The sequence below is a fragment of the Cetorhinus maximus genome, chromosome 26 (assembly GCF_964194155.1).
Source record: "Cetorhinus maximus chromosome 26, sCetMax3.hap1.1, whole genome shotgun sequence".
Taxonomy (NCBI): domain Eukaryota; kingdom Metazoa; phylum Chordata; class Chondrichthyes; order Lamniformes; family Cetorhinidae; genus Cetorhinus; species Cetorhinus maximus.
The window spans coordinates 38,849,055-38,874,026 of NC_135904.1; the positions used below are offsets into that span (position 1 = coordinate 38,849,055).

The 24,972-nt window shown below is 45.2% G+C and overlaps 1 protein-coding gene across 1 annotated transcript in view; it reads left to right on the forward strand.

Annotated features, from left to right (window-relative positions):
- LOC144668164 (uncharacterized) overlaps positions 1-8,258 on the forward strand; it is a 51,930-nt gene extending 43,672 nt beyond the window's left edge. The window contains exons 3-6 of the mRNA XM_078529916.1: positions 1,334-1,438; positions 3,459-3,557; positions 6,169-6,364; positions 6,509-8,258. Of these exons, the coding sequence (XP_078386042.1) occupies positions 1,334-1,438; positions 3,459-3,557; positions 6,169-6,364; positions 6,509-7,257 (1,149 nt within the window). The 3' untranslated portion in view covers positions 7,258-8,258. The remainder of the gene's footprint in view (positions 1-1,333; positions 1,439-3,458; positions 3,558-6,168; positions 6,365-6,508) is intronic.
- Positions 8,259-24,972: the final 16,714 nt, after the last annotated feature.

A 24,972-nucleotide genomic window follows, 5' to 3' on the forward strand; every position in this document is an offset into this window, starting at 1 on the left:
ATGACACCTACATCTACCTCATCACTAACTCTCTTGACACCTCCACTGTCTGAGTTGTCAAACTTCTTATCAGGCATCTGGTACTTGATGAGTGAAAGTTTCTCCCAATTAGGTATTGGGAAAATCAAAGCCATTGTTTTCGATCCCGTCTCCTAACTCTGTTCCTAGCTACTGACAATCTGAGACTGTACCAGTCTGTTTGCAGCCTTGGTATCAGGTTTGACCCTGAGATGAGCTACTAACGACACATTTGTGCCATCACAAAGACTGCTTATTTCCACCTCTGTAACATCACCCGATTTTGTCCCTGTTTCAGCTCATCCACTGCTGAAACCCTCATCTATTCCTTTGTTACCTTTAGACTCAACTTTTCTAACACACTGCTGGCCTGTCTCCCACATTCTACCCCTCCTAACCTTGGGGTCGTCTGTGCTGTCTTAACTAGTACCCAAGTTCGAATCGCCCATTATTCCTGTGCTGACCTGTGTTGCCTCCTAGTTAAACAAAGCTTTGATTCTAAAGTTCTCAACCTTGTTTTCACATCCCTCCATGGCCTTAACCCCCATGACCTTTACAATCTCCAGCTCCACAACCCTCCGAGATAACTACTCTGCTCTAATTTTGACTTTTCCCTGCTCATCTCTGATTTGAATCATCCCACAATTGGTAGCCATGTCTTCAGCTGCCTAGTCTCTAAGCTCTGGCCTGGCCTCCCTAAACCTTTCCACTTCCCCACCTCTCTTTCTTCTTCCTTTCAGACAATCCTTAAAACCTACCTGTTTGACCAAGCTTTTAATCATCTGACCTAATATCTTATTGTGTGCTTCGGTGTCAAATCTTGTTTTATAATGCCTTGTGCAGCGCCTTGTTACATTGAGTGTGCTATGTCTAACTCCTGGAGAGGGTTCCCTGCTGTCTTGCTGTAACTCCTGGGGAGGAGGAGGGGGCTACGATTTCCTGTGTTCATACAGAATACCAGCTCCTGATAACTAACTACTCCAGTTGTGAAGGACATGCCTTCACATTAAGCTTGCTCATATTTTGTTCAATGTTCCCTTTATTTTTCTCCGGTGTCTATATTTTTGGAATACACAGAAGAGTTTTAGGAAATTTTGGAATATAAGGAATGGAGACAGTAATACGGGACCTGGTTTGCATGTCGCTTCATCTCACTATCCTTTTCCCTTTTGCAGTTACTGGAACTGTCTTTTTCTTTGGTAACTTACTGACTGTGACTAACCCCTCGAATCTGTACTTGGAGTTAAAACTCAGGCGGGGTAGTTGGGAGGGGGACTGGTACATGAGCTGAAATGTTCCAATTCTTGTGTTGCAGGTACCTGAACTAAGATTTCAAATCAATAGTGCTGAGGATAAGGACTCGTGGCTCAGTGCCCTGAATGAAGCGATTGGAAATGCCAATGATAAAGAGTTTGATCAGGTGACTGTTTTCTATATCATTGTGCTACTGTACACTAACCAGTGAGAGGCTAGTTAATTTAACATCTTGGTGGTTTTAGAAACCATAATCAAGGAAAAATCAACAGGCACTTGAAGTAGTTATAGTTAACCAAGGCTAGCCTGGATTAGTGAAAAGCAGATTGTGTTTGACTAATCTAATTGAATTTTTTGATGAAGTAATAGATAAGGTTAATGAAGAGATGCAAGTGATGTTGTCTGCATAGATGTTAAGAGAGCGTTTGACAAAGTTCCAACACAAAAGGCTGTTTAACAAAATTGTATCTCGTGGAATGGGAAATTCAGTAACAGCTTGGACAAAAAATTGGCTTGGGAAAGAAAACGAGTTGTGGGAAATAAAAACAGAAAATGCTGGAAAAACTCAGCAGGTCTGGTAGCATAAACAGAGTTAACATTTTGAGTCCATATGACTATTCATCAAAGCTAAAGAGATGTAGAAATGTGATGGATTTTATACTGTTTAAGGGGGGTGGTGCAAAATAGGTCAGGGATAGGTGTGATTCCACCAATATGGTATTCTAGAGAGTGTCTAGGGTCAAAGGGAACTGGGGATGCATGTGCATTGGTCTTTGAAGATGGCAGGACATATTGAGCAAATGGCTAGCAAAGCATACGGGATCTTGAGCTTTATAAATAGAGGTATTGAATAAAAGCAGGGGAATTATGCTGAACTCTTATGAAAAGCTCTGGTTAGGGCACAACTAGAGTACTGCATCCAGTTATGGTTAACACACTTTAGGAAGGATGCGAGGGTTCTTGTTAGGGGTCAGAGGAGATTTACAAGAATAGTTCCAGGGATAAGGGATTTTAGCTAGAAGGAAAGGTTGGAGAAGCTAGGATTGTTCTCCTTGGAGCAAACAAGATTGAGGGAGATTTGATAGAAAAGTACAAGATTATGACTGGTTTAGATAAGGTAGACAAAGAAAATTTCTTCCCATTCACTGACGGTACAAGGACCAGGAGATTTCAGATTTTGAGTAAGAAATGTAGGGGGAATGTGAGGAAGAACTTTTTTAAACAGTGCGTGGAAATGACCAGGAACTCACTGACCTTGAGGGTGGGGGAAGTGGAAACAATCAATGATTTTAAAAGGAAATTGGTAGGGCTCTTGAAGGAAATAAACCTGCAGTTGTACAGGGATTAACAGGGAAGTGAAACTGACTGGATTGCTCCCTGTAGAGCCAGCATAGATTTGGTGGCTAAATGGTCTCCTTCGGTTCCATAAATGACTATGACTTTGAGAAGCAGAAATCAGCTAGAAAGTTCAGTTACAATAGGGTACAGCAGATACTGGTGAGCTCTGTATTACCCTCTTTTCAGTCTAAGCCAGTTCTTTGTACATCTGACATAAAATTGTTAGTGTTACTGAGAAGGTCCACAAGGTAACCTAATCTTTGGTTATATAAAGCTCAGGACTCAATGTAAGCGGATGTTACTGACTGACCTGAGATTGTTCTAGATTTGATGGGTCGCTGCAGCCTGTGACAACATGCTGTAATCCCAGCTTCACTTCCTGTTTACATAGAGATGATGTGAAAATGATGTGAAATTGATGTGAAATTTGGAAGCCATTATTGTCTATATAACAGTCAGTTTAAGTGTGAAATGTGTGTAAGGCAAAGAAAACTGGATCCCATGGTGAAATATATAACTACTGGCCCCATAATCATCACAGTCCCAGGGAGCTGCTCTTCATTGGCTGTTGTTAAACCATTGATTTGGCCCATGTTTTTTGATGAAAGTCACCCCAATATTTTCAATACTTTGTCCAGTGAAGAATCATAAACCCAAAAGTACATCGATGTAAAAAGCAACACAGCACGGGGAGTCTTGCCTGGACTTTCCTTGTTCCGATTCTTGTAACAAGAAGTGGATCACATGTCACATCTGTTTGTCAGCGGTGCCCTGCCAAGCACCTGAATACTTTATTGCAATGTAAATTAACCTGAGGGTTAGCCGTTAAGCACTGTGTTTCTGCCTAGGTTACAGTGGATGAAAAGAATTCTCTGGATCACTTAACACGCAACAGAGTCAAAATAAACCATACCCGAAGACCGCCAACCAGGCAGCATCGGAAAGAAGTAAGTCAGCCAGGCAGCAGCTATAAAATTAGATATCTCCATGTTTTAAATCTGTAACCAGAGCTGTGCCCCTCTCACTAGGGGGGTGGTGATGAGGAAGCCATGACCCCCATCCACTGGGGGCCAAAGACACAGGCCCCCACCATGCTGGAAGTGGGTGCAGAGCCAAGGGCCCAATCCATTGGAGTGGGCAGGGGCTTGTAGAGCCAAGGACCCATCCAGTGCAGGAGGGGTGAGTAGAGATAAGGGCCTATCCACTGGAGTTGTGGGGGGTGGGCGCAGGGGAAAGCCAAGGACCATCCACTGCAGGGGGGGGAAGGTAGGGCCAAGGGCCCATCCAGAGGAGGGGATGAGGGGTGTAGAGGCAAGGGCCATCCACTGGAGGTGGGGGGTGGTGCGGTGCTGAGCTGAGCCAAGCCAAGGACACATCCACTGAGAGTATGAACAGGAAGGAAACTTGCATTAATCGTTCATAAATGGCACACTCCACCCCTGTGCTCCTAATAGTAAGGGAAAATTCCACCTGCAAGATTTGGCCCTGGAATCACAGATTACCCAAAGGGGGCTTGAGGTTACAAGTAGTGGTTCAAAGTAGTTTGTCAAGAAGTGATAGTTCAGATACAATACTTATGTTAGACAGAGAAGAACGACATAGAACCCTTAGTAGATAGAATAAATGATTTACCGTTCCCAGCTCGGAGGAAAGGATGGAGGAAGTGGAGAGGTAGTGTCAGTCTCTTCTGTTCTCAGTCTTCTTCAGCTAACCAAAATGTTAGTTGAAGCCAGCATAAATCCACTTCAAAAAAGCTCCCTTTTGTGTCTCCTGTTCTCAATCTTCTCCCAAAGAGTTGAGCTGAATATTGTAAGTGTAATTTTCAGTTTTAATTTCGTTTTGCTGACATGTTCATGTAACTGCCCCACCATTTTGGCTTCCCCCGTGATACAAACTGGGTGCTTGGTAAGTTGCAATATGAATATTTTGGACCAGATCTCCTGTATTCTGTTAGATTTCTTTGGAGAGATGGGGAGGACTTATTGTTAAAAGTGAGAGTTTTGCACAGATAGCTGAGATGCTTTACAATGAAGATTTTTTTTTAAAAGAGCAGTTTTACAATGTGGAGCTAAGAATTTGCAATTCCATGCCTGCTACCCTAGTCAGTCACCAGCTTGACTACTACAGAAGTTCAAACATTTTGCACATGCTCAGTATTTCACCTTTTAGCTAAACAAGAACTTTCTCCAATTTCCTGTTCCTGTTCCTCGCTTTGAGCCAGTTATTTTTAAGCCTCTGGCTTCCCTGCTGTATTTCTACACTGTTATTTCGAGTGCGTGCAGGGGATATAGAATGTGTGCTGTATGCAGCAAGCACATTTGTAAACTGGCTAACTGTATATTGAAGGTCACTGCAGCAGCTGCTGAAGTTGATGTTAGGGGAGATGGTGGCATATTGGTAATGTCACTGAACTAGTAACCCAGAGACCCAGGTTAATGCTCTGGGGACATAGGCTCAAATCCCACTATAGCAGCTAATGGAATTTAAATTCAACTAATAAATCTCATGTCTATATCTAATAGTCTCATGAAAGTATGAAACCATGAAACTATCATCGATTGTTGTAAAAACCCATCTGGTTCACTAATGCCCTTTAGGGAAGGAAATCTTCCATCCTTACCTGGCCTGGCCTACATGTGATTGCAGACACACAGCAATGTGGCTGACACTTAACTGCCCTTTGAAATGGCCATGTAAGCCACTCATTTCAAGGGCAATTAGGGATGGGCAACAAATGCTGGCCTTGCCGGTGATACCCACATCCCATGAAAGAAGAAAGAAAAAGGAAATCCTGATAGGCCCTTCCCCTCTTCCCAGTGCATCACCAGTACTTCTGCTACCATTTGTGCCCCATTATGTGCTGTGGGAAAACATCTACTGAGAGTCAGATGGAAAATGATCAATTTACCATAACCTCTGAGGTGCATTTCACACAGATGCTCCTGGTGCTTTGGTGGATGTGATCCGATTTTCCAGTAAAGTTTGGTTCATGGAACCTGAAATAAAAACAATAACCTGCCTCACATCAGATTATTCAGATAATAATACAAAGAAAGAGCAAAATACTTGCTGGAAATCTGAAATAGAATACTGGAACACTCAGCAGGTCAAACAGTTGCCTTGAGGAGGGAATTGTCTGTAACTTCATTATTGGTGAATAGCAGTGTGTGTTAGACAGCAGCTAGTGTTATTTAATCAATTACTCTATATTCTACCTTATCCCTGATGCAGAGCCTGGAGTCTCAAACCCTCTGCACCCTCCCATGAGCATGTGACTATGGGGGAATTCAGCTGTCAGTATCTGCCCAATGTTGGCTGATGTTAGGTGAATTGCTGACAGGACTGTATTGCTGCTATTAAAATCCTTCAGGTCAGGTAGCATTCGTCAATCCACACCTAAAAAACCAACTCCCCACTTTTTACCACAAATGCTGCCTTACTTGCTGATTTTTTTTGTTTTCTGTGCTGCAGTTACCATGTTGCTGTTGGTTTTGTTGTACTTATATCGCAAAAGGTTAAAGAACACCAAGGTGTTTAAAAGTTATCTTTATATCCTAGGTAGCCAGCGCTGTGTCCGATGGAATGCAGAGACTAGAATTTGGAGCTCAGAGTCTTATTGGTGAAGACACAACAAGTGAAGAGCAGTCAAAGAAAAAACTCAGTAACCAAACCAACAAGAACAGACCTATTCTTATGCCTAAAATCAAACCCAGTAATGCAAAAGGCAATAATGGATTAGAAAAGAAGGGAGAAGGTTCACCAGCTGAAGAGGGAGAGAAGCCGCCGGTCAAGGAGGGAGAGAAGCCGCCGGTCAAGGAGGGAGAGGGGCCACCGGTCGAGGAGGGAGAGGGGCCACCAGCTGAGGAGGGAGAGGGGCCACCGTCCGAGGAGGGAGAAGGGCCACCAGCTGAGGAGGGAGAGGGGCCGCTGGTCGAGGAGGGAGAAGGGCCACCAGCTGAGGAGGGAGAGGGGCCACCGTCCGAGGAGGGAGAAGGGCCACCAGCTGAGGAGGGAGAGGGGCCGCTGGTCGAGGAGGGAGAGGGGCCACCAGCAGAGGAGGGAGAGGGGCCACCAGCTGAGGAGGGAGAGGGGCCACCGTCCGAGGAGGAAGATCTATCTTGTACCACAGAGACTGTTCCAGATCGTCTAGAAAGTGAAGGTGAATCTGGTTTCCAAACAAAAGTTTCTTCAGATGCAAATGAAATGGAGAAACAGCCATCTGAAACAAACAGTAATCATTCACTAAATGGAGCAAATCTATCCAGAGTGAAATGTGCTTCCTTGGGAGATATCTTATCAGAATCCAAGCAACAAGCAATAAGGAAACCATTTGATATTCATTGTGGCAATCTGGAGAACAAGAATGTGGAAAAATTGGAAGGTGAAATAGCTTTTGAGCTAAAAGTAACAGAGGAGCTTCTCCAACAAGCAGCAGGTGAGCAACATCTTCAGGGCGATATCACCCAAGACAACTGGTCAACCAGGAGTTTGCTGAATGAAGCCATGGCCAAATGGTCTGAAGCTGACAAAGTCTTGCAAGAACTTAAAGGTTTAAAGGAATTATGCAAGAAACCCGAGACTCTCACTTTGGAGGAAAGAGAAAGACGTAAAGATCTGTTAACTGTCTACAGAAGGAGCGTGCCTTAGCCTGATTGTGTAACATACAGGAATGGCCATACAAACTGGGTGCTTGGTAAGTTGCAATATGAGTATTTTGGACCAGGGCTGCTGTATTCTGTTAAATTTCTTTGGAGAGGTGGGAAGGAGGTTCTTTTCTTTGTTCAAAGTGAGAGTTTTGCACAGATATCTGAGATGCTTTATAATAAAGGAACAGATTTTTTCAAAAACAAAGAGCAGTTTTACAATGTGGAGCTAAGAATTTGTAGTTCCACGCCTGCTACCCTAGTCAGTCACCAGCTTGACTACTACAGAAGTTCAAACATTTTGCACATGCTCAGTATTTCACCTTTTAGCTAAACGAGAGCTTCCTCCAATTTCCTGTTCCTGTTCCTCGCTTTGAGCCAGTTATTTTTAAGCCTCTGGCTTTCCTGCTGTATTTCTACACTGTCATTTCGAGTGCGTGCAGGGGATATAGAATGTGTGCTGTATGCAGCAAGCACATTTGTAAACTGGCTAACTGTATATTGAAGGTCACTGCAGCAGTTGCTAAAACTGATGTTGTCAGGTCAATGAGGAAGAATATTGGTGCTTGCATCACCTGTCTTGTGAAGGAGACAGGCAACAATGTCCAGGTTCATCCACAATTAGAAGGAAATTAAGTGTTATGTTCTGTAACATTGAAATGTGAATGTAGAATCACTGATTTGTTTTTACCAGTCAGTATTTGAGTTGCCACAAATATTCACTGTATTTCGATTAACTGCATTGTCCAAATACAACATTTGTACTTCTGTGAACTCCTATTAAAATATTTTTTACCGCCAATATTAATATTTATGCAAAAAACTAATATGACTTTGCCTTAGTATTTACCTAGTGGAATTTTTTTATATATCCTGCCTATTAACACAGGCTTATTGCTTTATTTATACTTTAAACATGTTTATATTTTTCTGTAACAAAGGATTCATGCCATGGAATAGTATGAAGCACTTCACAATAAAATGACATTCTATTCACCTGCGAAATCGAGCTGTGTTCCATTTATTCCACTCACTGATTTAAGATGTGTAGAATTTTATTGATTTCATGTGACCTGAAAATTAATGTAAATTATTCATTGTTTAGTCACTTTGGTTTGACCCCATTTTGAGTATCTCACTGCCACCTGTCCTACTTGTACATACTCTGACCAGAGATATTTGAATTGCAACGGTCAGATTACAATTGTCTATAAACGAATTGCTGAAACAGTATCAGCATCTTCTGGGACAAAAAACAAAGCTAGCTTCTCAACTTTTTACAAACGTGTTATGTGAGCGGGATTTCACTTGCTGTTGTTAGTTGTTCACTAGTATCCCTCAAGGCCTGATAAGCTCTGGGCGCAGAGTAAAGCTCCTGTTAATCTGTCCCAGTATTATACCTTCACAACCCACAACTGCACGAGTGTGAATGTTTCCACAATCCTCCCTTGTGACTTAAATTCCTTCTGACCTTTCTGGTTTTTTGTCCTCATCCTTCACATCAACAGCCCGATCCACCCCCACTTCCATCACTCTACGGTATTCAAGCCTCGACAGTTTATTGTCCCCTTCACAACCTACTTCGAACAGTACCGCACTCACCCTCTGCCTGTGCAAGAATACCTCCCTCACCAATGCCCTCTTAATGTCTTCTGCCATTACCACCTCCACTGACCCACTCAACAGCTGTCTTGGTTCTACTTTCAATCCATTTGTCCTCACTAGATTTTCCATAGGAGAGGATAGAGGAAATACAACAGATGGTTAGAGGGCAGAAAGCACAGGATCAAAGTACAAGGGCAGAGTGGAAAGATGCAGTGAGCAGTGTTCCATAAGGAACTCTTTTTAGGGCTGCTCTCATTTACTAAATACAGAAATGATCTCAATGTAGGAGTGAAGGACAATATTCAAATTTGCTGATGATCAAATAAATTAGATTGAGTAATGCAAGACACTGCAGGTGGGTGGGGAGACACAAGAAAGCAGGAGGGAGATTGAGGAGGTTAAATGTTAGCGGGAAGGGCAGAGAGGTGGTTAGCGGGAAGGGGAAAGGGAGAGAGGAGGATAGAGGTTAGTGGGAGGGGCAGAGAGGAATCAGATTAGTTGAGTGGGGGGCCAGAGGCACGCTAACAGAAGGGGGTGGAAGTGGTTAGCAGGAGGGGGAGAGGGGGGTGAGACTGGTTAGTGGTTGTCATTGGCTGTCCCTCAATTCGAGGATGGCATCTACTCGGTTCCAAGTTTCGGCAATGTGTAGATGTCTGAATATCAAAACACCTGATACTGATGTAACTGTAGCTGATGTAGCTATGATGCAATGTCACATGATTAACCAAATTTTGGAGGGAAGCAGAAGTACAACCTCGTAGAGTTACTGAGATGTATATCGATCTGTAAATAAACAAGAATGCTTTTATGAATTACAGACTAAAATAGCTTTCTTAGGGAAACAGGCAAACCCTAAAGAAACCCCTTCTGGACCCTGATGAAGCATGGTGGCAGTGGACAGAGAAACTCCCAAGTGAAGACTGCAGACCTGAAAGACCTACAAATCCTTGGAAAAAGGAGACGAAGAGAAAAGATTGAAGACTTACCTGAGAATGGAGCATCATAGGTGAAGCAGATGCAAGCTGACACACACACTCAGAGTCCCGGCCGCAGTGAGTATAGATCACAACCTACAAGCCAAACTACTGAAGCAGTGAGGATCCAGAGCTTAGGATAAGTTCGGAGTCAACATTGCCACTCCCAGAATCTTTCCAAAGTGCCGAAGGCTCAATAGGCTCAACATTGGGATAGTTGGAGGAAGAGATTCTCTAGACACAGAACAGCTTTGGGTTTGCATAAGAAGTACAAAAGGATCAGGTCAGTACTTTATGCAGTAGGGGCTATTGCAGATGACGTAATAGTGAGACAGGGAGTCAATAAGGGTTCAAGCTCACATGATGAAGCCCTCCAGGCATTCAATCTGTGTGTATTCGAGCAAGATTTATTACGACGAAACACAAACCGGGTTAATGCATAGATTCATTCACAAATTGGGAATAAGCATGCTGACTGTCATCTTGAGAAGCACTTGGCGGGGTGGGAAGACCCTGCGAAAGCAGGAAGAATGCCTAGGAGGGGGAGCAGAGTGCCACGACTGTGGAAAGTTAGGACACTAAAATTCGTCTGCCAACCTAAAATACAGGTAGCTCATAGGGAGAAAGAGGAAATAACAAAACCAAATCAAATCCAAGTGGAAGAGCCACAGAAGAAACAAATATCCTTCTTAGGAGAAGTTAACGAAACAGAAAATAAATGCTGGAGCATTAAATTAGAAGTTGTTTGTCACCCCACAGCATTCAAGCTATTCAAGGGTTCAGGTGTTTCATTATTATCCAATGAAGTAAAGCGGCTTAAAAATATCACATTGCAGCCATTCTCCATTCAGCTTCAAGGTCCAGGAGGAATTGAAAGTAATAGGCCAATTTGGCAAGATTAAGATACAAGGACAAAGAAATTATTGAACCCCTGTATATTAAACAAAACCAGGAATCATCATTATTGAGCAGAAAAACAAGCTTGCAGCTGAGGCTGATTTGCAAGGTTGATGAAATTGCTGAGGAACAGTCCAGTAGTGTATTCAGAAATGAACTTCCATACCTATTTTCAGGCTTGGGAAAGCTGAAGACAGAATATCGCATAACCCTAAGGGCGGATTCTAAGCCTTTATGTCTCTTCACAGTGAAGAAGGTCCCTCATCCACTCTTAGACAAAGTCATGAGCGAGATTGAACACATGTTGTAATAAGGGGTTATCTCTCCAGTAACCATACTGATAAAATGGTGTTCTGAAATGGCCACAGCACTAAAGCTTACTGGTTCAATTAGGGCCCGTGTGAACTTGATCCAATTAAACAAGGCTGTAGAGCGCAAGATCCATCCGATGGCATCGATGGATGAAAGTCTCGCCAAATTAGTAAAAAACATGCTCTTCGCAAAATTGGATGCTAACAACAGCTTTTGGCAGTTGCCTCTGGACAAACAATCCAGATTACTAACTACTTTTATCACCCCATTTGGTCATTATTCTTTTAACAGGTTACTATTCAGAATTGCTTTTGCACCTGAGGTATTCCAAAGGACAATGTCTTAGACCCTGGAAGGCATGGAAGGAGTAAAATGACATTCTCGTATACGGTTCATTGAGGGAAGAGCATGACTGTCGAGTACGAGCATTCCTCAAAGTTAGACAAGAAGCAGGTTTGACGTTAAACAACAAACATGAATTTGTAAAGCCTGTAATAAAATCCTTAGGCCACATTGTGCAAGCTTTGGGAATTACTGCTGACCCACAGAAAACCAAGGTGATTAGAGAATTCCCACAGCCTAAATACGTCACAGAATTACAAACATTCCTTGGGACGGTCAATCAAGTAGGCAAGTTCCTACCAAACTTGGCGGATATCAACAAGATCAAAAATCTCCTAATTTCACAAGAAATTCTAGCACCCTACCATCCAGAGATGCCAACAATTGTAGAAGTGGACACATCATCTAAAAGCACAACAGCAGATTGCCGAATGTGTCCAAATAAAAGAGTATTGCCAGAGCAATGGCCAGATTGTACTCCTAACTCTGCACATTTGTTCCTCCTACCGAAGTAGATAAGCTCACATTTTTTTCCACATTATATTCCATCAGCCATGTTCTTGCCCACTCATTAAGTCTGTCCAAATCCCCCTTGAGGCTGCTTTGCATTTTCCTTACAACTCACATTCCCACCCAGCTTTGTGTCATCCGCAATCTTGGAAATATTACATTTGGTCCCCACATCCAAATCATTGATATATATTGTGAAAAGCTGGGGTAGCCCACTTGTCACAGCCTGTCAATGTGCGAATGACCCGTTTATTCCTACTCTGTTTTCTGCCTGTTAACCAATCCATGCCATTAATTACCTCCTATCCCATGTGCTTTAATTTTGCTAACCAACCTCCTGTCAGGGACTTTATTGAAAACCTTGTGAAAATCCAAGTATATTACGTACACTGGAGCAAAGACATCATTTCAGCTTTAGGCACACAGCGCGAGACTTCAAAGTGCTACAGCCTGGGGACAGTGTGTGGATATGAGACCAACAGAAAGAAGCAGGATAATGGAAAGAACTCCACACCTGAGATCTTATAGAATTCAAACGGACCAAGGAAATATAAGAAGGACCCAAAAAGCCTTGATATCATTGGGAAGAAAGCCAATGGAACCTTGGAATCATTATCCAGATTGGGATGGAGACAAGGAACCAGGAACAAGTCGAAACTCTACAAACACCTGGGTGGAAGAAACTCCTACTGAACAAGGAGAGTGCAGTTCACCCTCAACCTCGAAATGAAATCAGGACCAGATCAGGGAGATTGGTCAAGGAATCTCAAAGGCTGACCCTATGAAGGCTGAGACTTTGTAGGGAGATGTAGGAGAATGTATGTAATTGGAAAAAAGACTTGGGAGGGAGGGAAGATGTAGAATAAAGGGTAAATATCAGGAGCACATGATACTGATGTAACTACTGATGGAACTGTGGTGCAATGTCACATGATTAAATAACCCAGACCTGGAGGGAAGCGAAAATGTGCAGAGTTACTGAGATATTTAAAGATCTGTCAATAAACAAGAATGGTTTTTATGAATTATAGACTAATTCTTAGGGAAACAGGCAAACCCTAAAGAAACCTCTTCTGAACCCCGAACTCAAGACAAAACACCGTGGGTCTTCATGTGACTGACAGGCCAATTCTCAACCCCATGGTGCAGGATGTCCCGCAAGGTAGTGGGATTTAGAGCGCAGGATTTGCTTCCTTTTTTTCCATCTCTGCCGTCACTGTGCCTCATCATTAAGACATTTGAGCTCAAAGTCGATGGACAAGTTGTCCCATTTTGAACGCTTGGTAGCAAGCTCCTCCCAGTCATTAACGTCAATGCTGCTGCGCTTCAAGGAGAGCTTCAGAGAGTCTTTGAAACATTTTCTTGTCCTCCCCTGGAACGTTGGCCATTTGAGAGTTGAGAAAACAGGACCTGGTGGGGGAGATGCTTTCTGGCCATCCAGTGTCCAGTCCATTGTAGTTGGTTTTGCTGGAGTTTTGTCTGAATACTTGTGGAGCTGGCTTCAGGACACCAGCATTTGTTCACTGGTCCTCCCATTGGATCCGGAGGATGCGACAGAGGCATTGTTGGTGGAATTTCTCTAGCGCTCTTATGTGTCGCTGATACACAGTCCAGGACTCACTGCAGTACAGGAGGTGCTGATGACAACTAGGGTTTTCACTCATAGTTGGAGGCTGGTTAACGGAAGAAGGAGATGGTCAGAGGTTGATTAGATGGAAGGGCAGAGAGGGGGCAGTTACAATTGTAGTATTGTATGTAGTTTTGGACATTCCATTATAAGAAAAATATAAAATGAATGGAAATGTTGGGGTCAAAATTATTGCTGCATTAATACCCTGGAATTCCCAAGGAACCTCATTAACACAAGGATTGCAGGTGGTGGGAGGGTGCAAAGCAGAAGGCTTCCCAGCCCCCATCCCTTGGGGGCAACTAGGGATGGGCCAAAAGTGTAGGACTGCACCAAAGTCCAGCATTCTAGTCGGAATAACAGCAGCCAAAACAATGAAAAACAGGAGATGAGAGAAAAGGTCATTCCCAGGTAGGGAACCAAGATAACATAAACTCTCAGGGAACAGATACAATTATAGAATTGAAGTATAAAATGACTGTTAAAAATAAAGTGAGAGAAATGAAACACAGAAAAAACAGTTTAATAGCCTGTACAACAATGTACACAACATCTGAGAGTAAACCGGGGAACTGGTGCTAATGTTTTGGAGTAAGGAGTCAGATGTAATGGATATAACCAAAACATGCTGCATCATGAACAGAACTGGTTGATAAAGATTGTAGGGTTTAGAAATAATAAAGCTGCCGTTAGGATGCCTGCACTAATTTGGATAACAATGATCATAGAAAAAGGACAGAATGAACAATTAGATAGAAGCCAAAATTCATACAGGGCTGTAATCTCTGCGGAGTAGCAATCACAGTCAGATTGCCAGGCTGAGTGAGAAAGTGCAGTGTAGCGGCCTCCCAGGGCCTGTGTTAAAGACAGCTGAGGTGAAGGTGAGGAAGACACGCCCCCTTTTTTACACCACAAGCCACTGTAAAGCAGGTAGGGTTAAAGGCCAATCTGAGAAGCCAGGGAGAAGGTTAAGTGTGTAATGTAAGGATTGGGAGGGGTAGGGTGGTCAGGTGGCCAGAGGGGTGTGATCAGTAGCAGAGTGGGGCGGTCAGTGGGGAAGATTGGCTGATGGGGGGTGGCCGATGGTGGGTGTCTGGTGGTCAGTGTGGAGTGTTTGGGGTGGGGGAGTAGTCGGGCGGGTGGAGAGTCATCAGAGGTGGGGAAAGTAGTCAGGGTGGGTGGGGAGGGTAGGTGGGTGGAGGTGTTGGGGGGGTGTAGTTGGGGATGGGGAGGGTAGTCGGGTGGGTGAGGGGGTGGGGGTGTATTCAGGGGGTGGGGAGGGCAGTGAAGTGGGTGGGGAGGGTAGGTGGGTGGTGGTGTGGTTGGGGTATAGTCGGACATGGGGGAGGCAGTCGGGGATGGTAGGGAAGGCAGTCGTGGGGAGTAGTGGGGAGGGCAGTCACCCTCACCTCCCTTGACATCAAGGCAGCATTTGATCGAGTGTGACATCAAGGAGCCATAGCAAAACTGGACTCAATGGGAATCAGGGGGAAAATTCTCCACTGGTTAGAGTCATACCTAGCACAAAGGAAGATGGTTGTGGTTGTTGGAGGTTAACCATTGCAGTTCCAGGACATCACTGCAGGAGTTCCTCAGGGTAGTGTCCTTGGCCCAACTATCTTCAGCTGCTTCATCAATAACCTTCCTTCCATCATAAGGTCAGAAGTGAGGATGTTCACTGATAATTGCACAATGTTCAGCACCATTCGTGTCTCCTCAGATACTGAAGCAGTCCATGTCCTGGACAATATCCAAGCAGGTAACATTCGCGCCACACAAGTGCCAGGAAATGACCATCTCCAACAAGAGAAAATCTAACCAGTGACATTCAATGGCATTACCATCGCTGAATCGCCCACTATCCACGTCCTGGGGTTACCATGCGCCAGAAACTGAACTGGACTAGCCATACAAATATTGTGGCTACAAGAGCAGGCCAGAGGCTAGAAATCCTGTGGCAAGTAACTCACCTCCCGACTCCCCAAAACCTGTCCATCATCTACAAGGCACAAGTCAGGAGTGTAATGGAATACAAAAATAAAAATACCTGGAAAAACTCAGCAGGTCTGGCGGCATCTGCGGAGAGGAACACAGTTAACTTTTCGAGTCCGTATGACTCTTCAACATCTATTTTTACTTAGTTCTGTTGAAGAGTCATTCGGACTCGAAACGTTAACTGTGTTCCTCTCCGCAGATGCTGCCAGACCTGCTGAGTTTTTCCAGGTATTTTTATTTTTGTTTTGGATTTCCAGCATCCGCAGTTTTTTGCTTTTACCTTAGTGTGATGGAATACTCTCCACTTGCCTGGATGAGTGCAGCTCCCACAACACTCAAGAATCTTGACACCATTCAGGACAAAGCAGCCCGCTTGATTGGCACCCCATCCACAAACATTCACTCCCTCTACCACCGAAGCACAGTAGCAGCAGTGTGTACCATCTACAAGATGCACTGCAGGAATTCGCCAAGGCTCCTTAGGCAGCAACTTCCAGACCCACGACCACTACTATCTAGAAGGAAAAGGGCAGCAGATCGATGGGTTGGATAAGCCTTTGTTGTGTTCAAAGCCTGTGCCTGATTTGGCGCAGGGTGGTCTGTGTGATATAATGCTTTCTCATGGCTGTTTGATGCAACTGAGTGACTTGCGAGGCCATTTCAGGGGCAGCAAAGAGTTAACCACATTGCAGTGGGTCTGGAGTCACATTTAGGACAGAGCGGGTAAGGATAGCAGATTTCTTTCCCCAAAGGACATTAATGAACCAGATGGATTTTATGATAATCCAGAAATTTCATGGTCACCATTAATTATACACTTTTAATTCCAGATTTATTTAAATTCCACAACTGACATGATGGGTATTGAATTTATGTCTCTTGGAACATTAATCCAAGCCTGTAGATTACTAGTTCAGTAACATTACCACAGTGCTAATGTACCCTAGGGTATTCTACAGGTCACCTGATAGAGAAAGAGAAATGTAGGAAGAAATATATAAGCAAATCGATGAAATTAGTAAAAGCCATTGAATAATAATTTTGGGAGATTTCAATTACCCCAAAACAAACTGGTCGGGATAAGGGAATTAAGTTTTACAGTGTGAAGTGGAGTCATTTCTAGCCAGTATCTAAGAGGATGACAATGGAGGAATAACTACTAAATCGAGGAGCAGGAAATAAACAGGAGCAGATAAGAGAAGGAAAAGTAGGGGAACAACTAGGTATAGCAAGCACACCATTTGAAAGTTTTAAAATAGTGATTGAGAAAGGCACAAGTAAGACAAAGACCAAATTAACACGTTGGAAATAAATGAAGAGCAAGGGCCATAAATATAAGATAGTCACAGAATCACGGAATTTTAACAGCACAGAAGGAGGCCATTCAGCCCATCATGTCTGCACCAGCTCTCCAAATGAGCATTGTGACCTAGTGCCATGGCCCTGCCTTTTCCCCGTACCCCTGCACATTGTTTCTATTCAAATAATCATCTAATGTCTTCTTGAAGGCCTCAATTGAACCTGCCTCTACCACACTTCCAAGCCGTGCATTCCAGACCCGAGCCACTCGTTGTGTGAAAAAGTTTTTTCTCACGTCACATGTGCTTCTTTTGCAAATCACTTTAAATCTGAGTCCTCTTGTTCTTGATTCTTTTATGAGCAGGAACAGTTTCTCCCTATCTACTCTGTCCAGCCCCCTCATGATTTTGAACGTCTCTTTCAAATCTCCTTTTAGTCTTCTTCTCTCCAAGGAGAACACTCCCAACCTCTCCAATCTATCTTCCTGACTGAAGTTTCTCATCCCTGGTACCATTTTTGTAAACCTCTTCTTCGCTGTCTCCAATATATTCACATCCTTCCTATAATGTGGCACCCAGAACTGTACACAATACCCCAGATGAGGTCTAATGAGTGTCATATCAATTCTTCATAACCCCCTTGCTCTTGTACTCTATGCCCCTATTAATAAAGCCCAGGATACTATATGCTTTATTAGCTGCTCTTTCCCCTGTCCTGCCACCTTCAATGATCTCTGCACATATACACCCAGATCTTTCTGCTCCCGCACCCCCTTCAAAATTTCACCCCTTATTTTATATTGTCTGTCCATGTTCTTCCTACCAAAATGCATCACCTCACACTTCTCCGCATTGAACTTCATCAGCCACCCACTGCCCACCCCACCAACTTGCCTATGTCCTTTTGAAGTTCCACACTGTCCTCCTCACAGTTTACAACACTCCCAAACTTTGTATCATCTGCAAACTTTGAAATTGTCCTCTGCACACCAAGATCTAGATCATTAATATATATCGGAAAAGCAAGGGTCCCAATAGGAACCCCTGGGGAACTCCACTACAAACCTTCCTCCAGCCCAAAAAATATCCATTGACCATTACTCTCTGCTTCCTCTTTATCAGCCCATTTTGTGTCCATGTTGCTACTGACCCTTTTATTCCATAGTCATCAATAAATGTTAAGTACATGGATTTTCAAAAGGCTTTGAGCTTGTTAGCAAAATTGAAGCCCATGGGATGAAATGGGAAGTAGCTGCATGGAAATAAAATAGTGGCCAAGGGCTGTTTTATGGATCGGAGGGAGAGTTCCTCAAGAATGTTACTGCTGTTTTGATATACATTAATGACTTGGACTTTGGGGTACAGGGCACAATTTCAAATTTGCAAATGACACAAGACTTGGAAATATAGTACAAAGTAAGGAAGATAGCAATGGAATTCAAGAGGACCATAGACAGGCGGATGGAATGGATGGGCACATGGGAGAATGAAGTTCAATGCAGAGAAATGTGAGATGATACATTTTTGTTGGGAAGAATGAGCACAAATAATACATGCGAAATGATACAATTTTAAAGGGAGCACAAGAAGAGAGATACGTGGAGGTGTTTGTGCCTTTGGGACTTCCTGTGAAAGACGCTATATAAATGCAAGCCATTTTTTAATTTCAAGATGACAGGACAGTTAACAAATCAGTTAATAAAGCATAAAGCACCCTGGGCTTTCTAAATGGTGACGTCAAGTACAAACGCAGAAAGATATGGTAAATTTTTATAAAACACTAGTTTAGCCCCAGCAAGAGTGTTAGGTCTAATTTTGCGCACCACACTTTAGGAAGGAAGTGAAGGCTTTGGAGCACAAACAGGACTGATTTATTATGATGAGTCCAGGGGTGAAGGATTACAGTTACACTGGGAGTCTGGAGAAGCTGGGGATGTCTGCCTAAGGGCAGAGAAAGCTGAGAGGAGATTTCTTTTCACCAATGTGAGCTTTTCACCAAGGGAGCTGGATAAATACACGAGGGAGAAAACTTTTCCGGGATACGGGGAAAGAGTGGGGAGTGGGACTAACTGGGATGGCTCTTGGAAAGAGCCTGCAGACTTGATTAACTTAATTACCTCCTCCTGTTCTAAGCCACTCCATGAATCTATAAGGAATTCAGGCGAAATTTTGGAGAATGGTTGGAATGTAGAACTCACTACCACAAGGAATAGTTCAGGTGAATAGGTTGATACATTTAAGAGGAAATTAGATAAACGCATGAGGGAGAAAGGAATAGAAGGATTTGTGAATAGAGTTTAGATGAAGTGGGGTGGGAGGAGTCTCTTGTGGAGCAAGCATTTGATTTGGAAAGCCTCTAATTCCACAGAAATGACACTGTTGTCCCCAGTTGGGATGGGAGGCAGTTTTCAGCATAATAATAATGTGTATGATTGTGATTAAACTTCAGTGTGCTGGGACATAAAGAGAGTTATTACGTACACATGTTGTTCTAACCATCATCCTACCCTTATAAGGAATTCATCAGCTATTTAAGCTGAATGTTATGACACCAATCTTTGCTTGATGGGTGGTATCTGCAATGAGAAGTATAAATAACTGAGTACTGAAACCATACCACAGGAAGCTGTAGAAATAGGAACAGCTTTTCCTGTAAGTTCACAATGTGTTACTCACATCATAAGCAATAGAGCTGAAAGTTAAACAGCAAACTCTGGAAGCATTCCTGCAAAGATTGACAACAAATGCAAAATATAATTTCTTTGGTGTCACAATGTTCAGCCAATTAAAGCCTGTTGAACACTAGAGTTTCTTTGCTGCTGTGAACCGGATGGAGTAATTCCTTAAGATGATGCATTGCTGTTTAGTGAAGAACTGAAGATCTCCTGCCATGGTTACAATATTCTACTGCCATTTTGATGCTGTTTCCCAGATGCTGTGGCACATCAGAACAGGTCCAATTCTGATCATCAGCAGCAACAAACCAAATGTGTCCTCACTGGATTAAGCAGTGAGGAAACTGTCGGTCCAGTATGGGTTCCCAGGGTAACTGTCAGCACTGTATGGGGTCCCGGGGTAACTGTGAGCACTGTATGGGGTCCCGGGGTAACTGTCAGCACTGTATGGGGTCCCGGGGTAACTGTCAGCACTGTATGGGGTCCCGGGGTAACTGTGAGCACTGTATGGGGTCCCGGGGTAACTGTCTGCACTGTATGGGGTCCCGGGGTAACTGTCAGCACTGTATGGGGTCCCGGGGTAACTGTCAGCACTGTATGGGTTCCCAGGGTAACTGTGAGCACTGTATGGGGTCCCGGGGTAACTGTCAGCACTGTATGGGTTCCCAGGGTAACTGTCAACACTGTATGGGGTCCCGGGGTAACTGTCAGCACTGTATGGGGTCCCGGGGTAACTGTCAGCACTGTATGGGTTCCCAGGGTAACTTTCAGCACTGTATAGGGTCCCAGGGTAACTGTCAGCACTGTATGGGGTCCCGGGGTAACTGTCAACACTGTATGGGGTCCCGGGGTAACTGTCGACACTGTATGGGGTCCCGGGGTAACTGTCAGCACTGTATGGGGTCCCGGGGTAACTGTCAGCACTGTATAGGATCCTGGGGTAACTATGAGCACTGTATGGAGTCCTGGGGTAACTGTGAGCACTGTATGGGGTCCCGGGGTAACTGTGAGCACTGTATGGGGTCCCAGAGTAACTGACAGCACTCTACTGGGTCCCGGAATATCTATGAGCACTTTATGGGGTCCCGTGGTAACTGAGAGCACTGTATGGGGTCCTGGGGTAAATATCAGCACTGTATAAGGTCCCAGGGTAACTGTCAGCACTGTATGGGGTCCTGGGGTAACTGTCGGCACTGTATGGGGTCCCAGGGTAACTGTGAGCACTGTATGGGGTCCGGGGGTAACTGTGAGCACTGTATGGGGTCCTGGGGTAACTATGAGCACTGTATGGGGTCCCAGGGTAACTGTCGGCACTGTATGGGGTCCCAGGGTAACTGTGAACACTGTATGGGGTCCGGGGGTAACTGTGGGCACTGTATGGGGTCCTGGGGTAACTATGAGCACTTTATGGGCTCCCAGGGTAACTGTCAGCATTGTATGGTGTCCGGGGGTAACTGTGAGCACTGTATGGGATCCTGGGGTAACTATGAGAACTGTATGGGGTCCCAGGGTAACTGTCGGCACTGTATGGGGTCCCGGGGTAACTGTCAGCACTGTATGGGGTCCCGGGGTAACTGTCAGCACTGTATGGGCTCCTGGGGTAACTGTGAGCACTGTATGGGCTCCCGAGGTAACTGTGAGCACTGTATGGGGTCCCGGGGTAACTGTCAGCACTGTATGGGCTCCTGGGGTAACTGTGAGCACTGTATGGGGATCCTGTGGTAACTGTCAGCACTGTATGGGGATCCTGGGGTAACTTTGAGCACTGTATGGGGTCCCGGGGTAACTGTCAGCACTGTATGGGGTCCCGGGGTAACTGTGAGCACTGTACGGGGTCCTGGGGTAACTGTCAGCACTGTATGGGGTCCCGGGGTAACTTTCAGCACTGTATGGGGTCCCGGGGTAACTGTGAGCACTGTATGGGGTCCCGGGGTAACTGTCAGCACTGTATGGGGTCCCGGGGTAACTGTCAGCACTGTATGGGGTCCCGGGGTAACTGTCAGCACTGTATGGGGTCCCGGGGTAACTGTGAGCACTGTATGGGGTCCCGGGGTAACTGTGAGCACTGTATGGAGTCCCGGGGTAACTGTGAGCACTGTATGGGGTCCCGGGGTAACTGTGAGCACTGTATGGGGTCCCGGGGTAACTGTCAGCACTGTATGGGGTCCCGGGGTAACTGTCAGCACTGTATGGGGTCCCGGGGTAACTGTGAGCACTGTATGGGGTCCCGGGGTAACTGTGAGCACTATATGGGGTCCCGGGGTAACTGTGAGCACTGTATGGGGTCCCGGGGTAACTGTGAGCACTGTATGGGGTCCCGGGGTAACTGTCAGCACTGTATGGGGTCCCGGGGTAACTGTGAGCACTGTATGGGGCCCCGGGGTAACTGTGAGCACTGTATGGGGCCCCGGGGTAACTGTGAGCACTGTATGGGGCCCCGGGGTAACTGTTAGCTTTGGCAGTATTCTGAGAGCAAGGTTCTAGAAACACTAGGACTTAAAATCCATACAAGAGGAATATCGTGATTCAAGGAGAGAAGCCTCTGTCTTGGAGTTCAGGGACAGGCCTTGTGGCCTAGTACTGGGAGGGGTGTTTCCGAGCATTGGGGTTTGCTGGTGTTGGGCAGTACAGGCCGAAACAAGTTTCTCGGCCTTACGCAGGAACGGACTCTTGGAGTGAGGAATTCAAACCTGCCTTGGGGGTTTAAGGTAGCAGGTTCCAAACACCTACATGTTTCCCAATAGTCTTCTCTCAAAACATTTTTTTAATTATATGGGCATCACTGGCAAGGCCAGCATTTGTTACCCATCCCTAGTTGCCCTTGAACTGAGTGTCTTGCTTAGCCATTTCAGGGGGCAGTTAAGAGTCAACCACATTGCTGTGGGTCTGGAGTCACATGTAGGCCAGACCAGGTAAGAGCGGCAGATTTCCTTCCCTAAAAGACATTAGTGAATACTTTAATGTTCACTATTACCAAGACTAGCTTTTCAATTCCAAATTTTATTAATTGAATTTAAGTTCCACCAGCTTCCATGGTCCGATTTGAAGCCACATTTCCAAAGCATTAGGCCTCTGGATTACTCTACAGAGCACATAATAAAATCTTACCCCTGACTTAAGTTTGAGGGTGAGATCCTGGAGTTACACCTGCTCTCGGGCCGGGCATTGGGCTGGGTCAGGAACTTGACATTAAAACTGTGATTACAGCTCCTGCTCCTGAAGCCATACGAAAGAGGAAGATTTACCACTAGACCAGCACCCCCTCCATCTTTCATTCCATTCTCCCCAACCTCACTGTCCCCACCCTCACTGTCACACCCTCCCACCCTCACCTCCCCACACCCTCACTACCACCACTGTCACTCCTCACCCTCACCTCCCCACACCCTCACTACCACCACTGTCACTCCTCACCCTCACTCTCCCCCCACCCTCACTACCACCACTGTCACTCCTCACCCTCACCTCCCTACACCCTCACTACCACCACTGTCACTCCTCACCCTCACTCTCCCCACACCCTCACTACCACCACTGTCACTCCTCACCCTCACCTCCCCACACCCTCACTACCACTACTGTCACTCCTCACCCTCACTCTCCCCCCACCCTCACTACCACCACTGTCACTCCTCACCCTCACCTCCCCACACCCTCACTACCACCACTGTCACTCCTCACCCTCACTCTCCCCCCACCCTCACTCTTTCAAAAGTCACTCCCCCACAGTGGGTAGAGGTGGAGCTGGGGGACATTGAGAGGACGTCGGGAGTATACCAGGGCGTTAGGAGGATGGATGGAGTGCACTGGTACAGAGTGGAATTACTGCGAGTTTGGTGAAGAGGGGAGTTTGGTGAGGAGGGGAGGGAGGTGCTCGTTCCTTTCTCATTCTCCATCTTTCTCAGCCTGCAGGAGACCAGGAGGTGAAAAGCTGCGCGAGAGGTCTGAGTTTTGAAATTATCCAAAAGTGACATCACAGGAAGAACACAAGTTCATTGGTTGGTGAGAAACTGTTGTTAGAGAGGGTCTTCAAGTAGCTGGAAATTAGAAAAATAATTTTTTTAAAGAAGATTTCAGTAAGAAACACAACAATAGGGAAGTAAAGTTAAGTTAAGTCAAGGCCAGGTAAAATACAGTAGTATGAGTAAACCAAAGTAAAATAAAGTTAACATAAGGCAAGTAGATTGAAGCCATGGCAGGACAGTTCGATCATGTGGAATGCGTATCCTGTAATATGTGGGAAGTTGTGGATGCTACTGGTGCCCTAAAGGGCCACATGTGCAGGAAGTGTCACCAGCTGCAGAAACTTGAGCTCCGGGTTTCAGAGCTTGAGCAGTGGCTGGAGTCACTGTGGTATATCAGTGAGGTTGAGAGCTATATGGATAGCACCTTTAGGGATGTGAGCACACTGGAGCTTAGGAGCCTGGAGGCAGGAAGGGAATGGGTGACCGCCAGGCAGACCAAGAGAACTGGGCAGGTAGTGTAGGAGTCCCCTGGGGTCCTGCTCACCAAACGGTTTTTCAATTTGGATACTGGTGAAGGTATTGATTCCTTGGAGGAGTGCAGTCAGAGCCAGGTTTGTAGTACCACAGGCAGTTCTGCTGTACAGGAGGGGAGGGGGAAGATAGGAAGAGCAGTAGTGATAGGGGATCCATTAGTTTGGGGAACAGACAGGCGTTTCTGTGGCTGTAGATATGGCTCCAGTTTGGTATGTTGCCTCCCTGGTGCCAGGGTCAAGGATGTCATGGTGCAACTGCAGGAAATTCTTCTGGGGGAGGGTGATCAGCCAGATGTTAATACCAATGTCTTAGGTAGGAAAGGGGATGAGGTCCTGAAAGCAGACTTCAGGGAGATAGGAAGGAGATTGAGAAGCAAGATCTGTAAAGCAGTAATTTCGGGATTACTCCCAGTCCCATGTGCAAGTGAGTACAGAAATAGGAGAATTGAGCAAACAAACATGTGGCTGGAAAGCTGGTGTAGGAGGGAGGGCATCAGATTTCTGAGGGATTGGGACCGGTTCTGGGGAAGGTGGGATCTGTACAAGCCGGACGGTCTACACCTGAACAGGAATGAGAAGAATATCCTCGCAGGGAGATTCGCTAGTGCTGTTGGGGGCTGGGTTTAAACTAGATTGGCAGGGGGCTGGGAACCTGAGGGCAAATTCAGAGCAGGGAATGGGAGATGGAGAATTAGTGAGTGACTCTGAAAGACTGAAGAAGCACAGGTTAAAAAGTGTAGAATTTGGCGTTGTTAAAAGGTGTATATATAAATGCAAGGAGTATGGCAAATAAAGTCAGTGAGCTGAGGGCACAGATAGACACAGGGCAGCATGGTATCATCGATATAACGGAAACTTTGCTTAAAGAGGGGGAAAAGGGGCAGCTCAACATCCCTGGATATTGAGTTTTCAGGCAGGGTAGAGAGGGGGAATAAAAAGGTGGGGGTGAAGCATTATCGGTTAAAGAAACAATTACAGCTGTGAGG